At 42.0% G+C, this 6,918-nt stretch overlaps 1 protein-coding gene across 1 annotated transcript in view; it reads left to right on the top strand.

The window, feature by feature from the left end:
* The first annotated feature begins 4,419 nt into the window (after window positions 1–4,419).
* The window catches only part of PLAC9 (placenta-specific 9), a 5,966-nt gene continuing 3,467 nt past the window's right edge, over window positions 4,420–6,918 (top strand). The window contains 1 exon segment of the mRNA XM_009884571.1: window positions 4,420–4,480. Within this exon segment, the coding sequence (XP_009882873.1) occupies window positions 4,420–4,480 (61 nt within the window).

Here is a 6,918-nt window from a genome sequence, read left to right as displayed (position 1 = left end):
CCCAACAGCAGAGTCTTTGCTGCGTGTTTACACACGGCAGAGGGGTGACCTGGGCTCCTCAGGTAAACAAGTAGCTGGCAATCAGGCAGGCAGGCTGGCCCCACTCACACCCTCTGTTGAGCTCTGCAAACCAAACACTGTGCATTCTACAAGGGAGAGAGCAGCAGGAGAGCTCAGTCGCAGGCAGGTATTGCCGCTCAGTACTCCACGCTGTGGCGTTATTTGGTTGTAAACAGCAGAAGTTTCATTTGGTTTTAACTATAAGTAAAAGTAAGCCAACAATGTTTTCTCTTCATTCAGCTAACATATTACAACTTCTCAGAATATTTTGGATCCTCTGATATCCACATGCAATGTCAAACCTGGGAAGATCTATAAGGTTCTGGAGTGAAAGGGGCTATTATAAAGTAGATACTGAGCAGTCAGAGCTGGACCATTGCCTAGAAAGCGGAGAGGAATCATCCCTTCAGAGCAGCCTACTTTTGCCCAAAATTGACCACTTCCATTCTCACAGAATAGCGTTTTGCCTCCAGGAGATTAAACTACTGCACTGTAGAATTAAATCCACAGTCAAAATGGTAAGAGAGGTCCCATCTTAAACCAGAGTTGGGCTAATATTTCTCTACTAATAAAGCAGTAGTGGTTTAACCTATACCCCATGTCATAGGTATTTTCTGTCCTTACAGAAAGCTACTGGCATTATTGTCTCTGGTGCAAGGATTACAGCCTTTGCAAACACACCTCTGGGCTCCAATAAGGAAGGAGAAAGAAAGTTCGTCATGACATAGTGTACCCAGATGTAGGTGTGTTTCTTAAGACCACGAGGCACCTGAATATAGGGGCTCTGTGCAGAAGTGAGCCTTTTTACAGATTTATACATCTGTAAACCCCTACGTTTTGTTATATCCAGTTAAAGGGAATTTATTAAGTTCTCTGAACTTTGTAACCTCCATGTGTAAAGCAAAGGTTAATATCAAATTCCAAAAAAGTCTGGAGTCTAGAAATACGGGGCTCCTGCTGTTCATCTGCAGGATGCAGTTGTATTTATAAATCCAGTTGATTTTCTTTGGTTGAAGTAGTTGTGAGTCTTGGCCATGAACATTGGGATCTAGTAAGTATGTATGTGTATATGCATATATGCACATACATAGTTACATATATATCTGCCATGAACATTGGGATCTAGTAAGTAAGTATGTATGTGTATATGCATGTATGCACATACACAGTTACATACATATATCTCACTATTCTACTTCCTGAGCTGTTGCAGTGCATATGAACAGTCTGCCAGAGGAAAACATATCTTTAAGCAAGTTCTTTGACTTGTTTGAGTATTAGAACAAAACTAAAAGGATCTTCTTCCATTGTACTGTCATATTTCTTTCTACTACCATAATTAACTCATTTGCAAACTACACAACCACAGAACTCACTAATAAATCACAGACTCACCTCACCCACTCCCCATGACCACAGCTCCTATTACTAAACGCAGACCAAAAGCCACGTGCTCATAAAATTAAAAACCTCTTTGTCTCCAGATACCAGCGGATATCTTCAGATTAATGGTGGCATCAAATAGCCATGTATCTCATCTCCTCCATTCTCAATCCAGCCTTAAACTCATTCATTCTACGTAACTTACATCCTTTGTGTGACATGGCTCCTCTTCTTCCTAAAACAGTTCATCCTCTTTTCCACACACAAATACCTCCTATACAACTATTATCTATAATCCTCCTAACACTTTGCCTTAGTTTCCAAAATAAATACATATTCACACAGAAATAAATACATAACAAAGGGAAAATTCTCTTTGCAGCCCAAAGCATCAGTGTCCCATCATAACATACAGCATGAATTAGAGTAATTTACCTGCAAATTACACAGCTCACGTCTCTTACCGGTCTGATTCCCTGTAGTCATTTCCCATTGCAGCAGCGAGCACAGGCGGATATTCCCTGGCTGCTTGTTGAGAAGACCAGCAGGTTGGAAACACATCCCAAGCCAACAGCTCCCTCACAGGAATATTTTATTGTCATCCTCCTTCCTTTGAATGAAAATATACAAAATCTAAGTGCTTCTTAAAGTCACAAATATGGTAACACAGCAGAAAGAGAAAAGTGGTTTTTCAAGTAGTAATTTTGTGTGTTTGCCATGGCGGACGGCCATGGCAGAGGCCCCAGATTTTGCTGTGCCTGAAAGAGCGCCCACTGGCAGCACAAACTGCCCCCGGCCTTGTGCAACCCCCCTCCGTCCTCACCGCTGGTTAAGCGAGTGCTGAAGCTCCTTTCTGAAATGAGAATCACATGGATCGTGTTAGCAAAAACTTCCTCCAAATGAAGTAGTTTTCCACAGAAAAATGTGGCAGCCATCTCCTAATCAGGAGCAATTTCTATCAAGCCCCATTTCTGATTTTGCATCTTTCACAAGCACAGGTGAGGCACATTAGGACCAGAACACATCACAACATGGCATCTCCCGTGTAGGCAGATGGGACAGACAAGTTAGAGAAGTGAGAGCTGGTGGGCTGACACACTGACCCACCTTCACTGACGCAATACATGACATTTCCTCTTTGGTCCTTCTCTTTCAGAGAAAAAAGAATTAAAATAAATTCCATCTTAACTGATCTAGGATCTGAACTAATACTCATAGCAGCATATTCTACATCCTGATAAACAGATTAGGAAACAGGTCTGCAAGTTTGGAACTTGACTTTCTGATGTGGTTATTTAGCTTCTAAAATGAAAACTTAAAATAATTAATTTCATGGAAGAAACTTATTTCAGGATATTTCTGTTATTATTAGAGGCTCATGAATCTTGGATATGAGAGGAATCCCTTGGATTTTGTTCCGTGTTTGAAATCGTTCCAAGTCTTGGTACTCAGGTAGCAGTTGAAGTATACAGTGAACGTATAGATTACAGATTAATCCCTAATCAGGCATTAAAAACTTTCAATGTACCTTCTTAAAATGATTTTAAAAAAATAATAAAAAAAACCCAACAAACCAAACCAATCCTCCTCCGCTCCCCAAATTCCAGAATAACTTTCTACTGTCAATTCTTTGTCTACCTTCCATCTCTCACTTTGGATATTCCACATTTGCCCTGTATGGAATTTGCAAAGTCATTCTGCCATAAAAGCTAGAGCCTCAGAAAGGTGTGTGTACATATATATATTTTTACATTTGTGTGTGTATATATATTTGCATGTACATATAAGCAAACCCCTGCAGTTGCCTCCAGCGTAATGCATAGTAACCTATGGCAGTATAAGAAGATAAGAAATTTTACATATTTATTACAATTGCTTCAGTCTTGCAATCACTAAAGAGAAGAATTCCCTGGTAAGGGACTAAGAACTAGAAACTCTAAACTCTCGAAAGAGGTTCAGAGGTGCCTAAATCTCAGCTAAACATTAGGGAACATTTTGTGGATTACAGCCTGGAAGAAGCTCTATGTTCAGTTAAAGATATGCTCCTGAGCATGTAAGAACTAGAAGACAATCTGTGCATTAAAAAAACCATTTCCAATGCAACATGTTCTAGCCAAATCAATTATCTTTGGCACCCTAACAATAAAATTTAACATGGACTAATAATATTAGTACCAGTTCAGGTTCAAAGTAATTGAACCCTTCCTGTTTCAGCTGCAAGTTAACTTCACCAACCAGTTTTGAAAACTGTAATTTCTTGAGCTAACACTTAAGGTTATATACACATGTTAAAGTGGAGTCCAACACTTGTATTTAGACAAGGAATCATTTAAGCAAGGATCAGCAAATCCCTTCAGAGGTCTGTTACATTCTTCCCAAACTGGTTAGGAGGTTCACCATTTGAACTTAATATTCCAATTCATGTTCTTTTTCCTGTTGGAACATAAACCCATTACTACCCCCTTCAATTTCTCATTAAAAGCTATCAGGCCACCTTACGCTATACGCTCCGGAAGGCACTGCAAACAAGAACACAGAGCGTAGCATGTTTTCTTGAAGAGTTATACATGTTTTTCTTTATTCCTCTTGGTCTATCGCGTGATTTCAGGCTTCCTTATTTGCCATCTGGTTCCTGTTTCAATCTCACTTCTCTTTCACTTGGTCTGTGGCCTGCTTTGTTCTACCCCTCTCTCCCTACTGAGCACAACATGAACTCGCAGTTAACTTTCAAAACCACACTGGTCATAGAATGATGCTAAGGGAATTTTATAGGCCTTAAGACCAATAGGGAATGTTATGGTCACTCAGCTTGATCTCCCCCATAACACAGACCAAAGGACCCAACCCAGTAATTTCTGTATCGACCTGTAACTTCACTTGGACCAGCAATGCATCTTTAGGAAGGATACTTATAAAGCCCTACCAGATCTGCGTGATCACATACTTCAGTTCTTTCAGTCTTAGTAACAGCAGCAAATGACAGTGAGGAGACAGTTGCTCAGGTTTATTCTGATGCTTAACATCACCAACTACTTGGGTGATCAAAATGAACCATTTAACAGCATCTGAATAGACAGAATCCTGACAGCTGTAAAGGGAACAACTTTGGGGAGTGTGTGCAAGCAACCTCCGGTGGGGCTGGGGAAATATATCAAATGTACAGAATGCAGAGGAGCTTAACCAACAGGTATTCTAAAACGAACAGGTATTCTAAAAATTCTATTGTTCTTAACCTGTTTGCTAAGGTGGTTTTAATTCTTATTTCATTGCTCTTTCTATCCCCTGCTATAAGGTCAAGTTTTGTACGGTCCAGCTGACCATGATACATACACCTTTACTCTTCATCGTGCTACTTCTTTCAAACGTTAAGCATATTCTTCTATTAAACATAACTTTATTAGCAACCGACTCAGAGATTCTCTATTTTCCTGCTCCATCTGCTGGTGTCTGGCGGTGCCACAGCACAGGGCAGTCCGCACTACCCGCCTTTAGGGGCACCATCAACGGCGCATAGAGGATTAATCAGAGGAAAAAAGGCGTGGGTCATTTTCTTAGCTTGAACAAGAGAGTTCTGATTCTTGATGGAGAATAACCACCTACGTATCAAACAGAATGGACCTCAACAATTGAAGTCAGCATCCCACTTGCAGGAAGCATCAGGTGGGAATTTGCAGATGGGAAATTAATTGAAAGGTAATGTTCTCTCAGCCATATTGAAACTTTACAACAAATATCTGCCTGAAGTAATCCGTTAAGTTTCAAATGAGATATTCAAGACATTGAAATATGCCTCCTATGCACTTGCTTAAGCTATCAGAAGTTGCAAATACCCACATATTTTATATAAGTAATTTATACAGCATACAGAGAACAGTTTATTTTTAAAAGCTGTTAGCTTCAAAATTTACTATCAAAGTTTTCTGCATTTATGCACATGCCTATTTTTACACCTAGGCAAGTAAAAATATTAATTTACATTTTAAAAATGTTTCTTCAGCAACACGAGAGCAAGTAAAAGGAAGTATCTCACAAGGCCATTAGTCTTTTGCATACATGGCTCGCAGCCTTCCATTCCTCCCTCCATTTATGTGGCGGCTGCAATTATTACGTGAGGTAGAGATGCTGCTGGAGAAGGTCAGTGCCAAGGGCAGACTGTGTCATTTTCTTTCACCAACAGCAATACAGAGAAGGGCAGCACTCATAAGCAACATGTGATTCTCTTTGAGCACATGGAAATTATTGCTTCAGCTGAATTGTCTGGCTACAGTGACCCAGATACCTGCCATATTTACAAGGGCCCGGATGTGTCCTGTGAGTAGCTCATCCCAGAGATAAAGACTGGGTTAAGAGCTAAAGCCAGACAAGAAAATAACAATCAAGGGCGTTTTGCAGCCAAAGCCTCAAGCCAAGGCTCAGAAAACAGAAGGAAACTACACTGACCAAAGCGCAGGCTGCCCTGCCAGCAGCAGCAGCAACCGCCCACCCAAAGTGCCCTGTGCTGGCATGGTGGCGAAGGGGCAATGGCAAGCACAAGAGCATCTCTGCTGTGGTGCTGAAGTCACTAACGAGACACAGACAGGCAGGGCCTGGCCAAGGGGGTTTCTGCCAGGTCAGCCCTCAGCCGACTCCGTACTGTGAGGTCTGGGAACCAGACACGCTTTGGTTTCTACGAACTCTCATCGCTTGCTAACAACAGCTATCAGGTGCTTCCTGAGACACTTAGGCTTGGACTGTTTGTCAAATTTTTTAGGCACTGCACTAGTCCTGTGGTTCTAGGTAACATCTTACAGTCCTATCAAACTAGGATGAAACACCTCATCCTCCTTTGGTAAGCCCATTACAGTTTATAACGCAGCGATGTGCTCTGAGCACCAGAATGCTGTCTCTCCCCATGCCAGAAGAGAGGAAGCAACCACCCCAAGGAACCAAGCACTACTGAGTCCTGCATTTTACAGCAACCCCTTTACCTAGTTCTCTAGACGGACACGTGCGCAGAAAGCTGTGCAGTGTTTTGCTAACCTCACAGTGAGATACAACAGCCTTACGTTGGCTGTACACACCTATCACAGCACACCCTGCTTTGAACGAATGACCAAGTCACCCATCACATCTAACCTCCCCCTCTACGTGCAGCTGCCTACAGTGGCACCCAGCGCAATGCTGAGGTTTGTGCTGAACAGAATCCTCTTTCACACAGAAGGGTTAAGCCAAAGGAATGGTTACACTGGCATTTTGGGTAAGACCTTGTAGCATTTCTGCTTCAAAAACTCACTTTGTGGATTTAAGGTCCTGTATAAGGAAAGAGGTGAAAGGAGCCCCTGCCCACCATGCTGTTTGGCAGCTTGGGAAGGCCACAGAGTCTCTGGGTCAGAGTGTGGCTCGGGCAGGACAGGCAGCTATCTCTGCTTCTCCTACAGCAGACCTCCGGGCTTTCTCTAGTGGACCGGCACAATATAAGATGCATGATGAGGGAAA

Source organism: Charadrius vociferus, unplaced genomic scaffold (assembly GCF_000708025.1).
Source record: "Charadrius vociferus isolate BGI_N301 unplaced genomic scaffold, ASM70802v2 scaffold655, whole genome shotgun sequence".
Taxonomy (NCBI): Eukaryota; Metazoa; Chordata; class Aves; order Charadriiformes; family Charadriidae; genus Charadrius; species Charadrius vociferus.
Note: the sequence above shows the minus strand (reverse complement) of the source record. Positions and strands in the feature narration are given on the sequence as shown.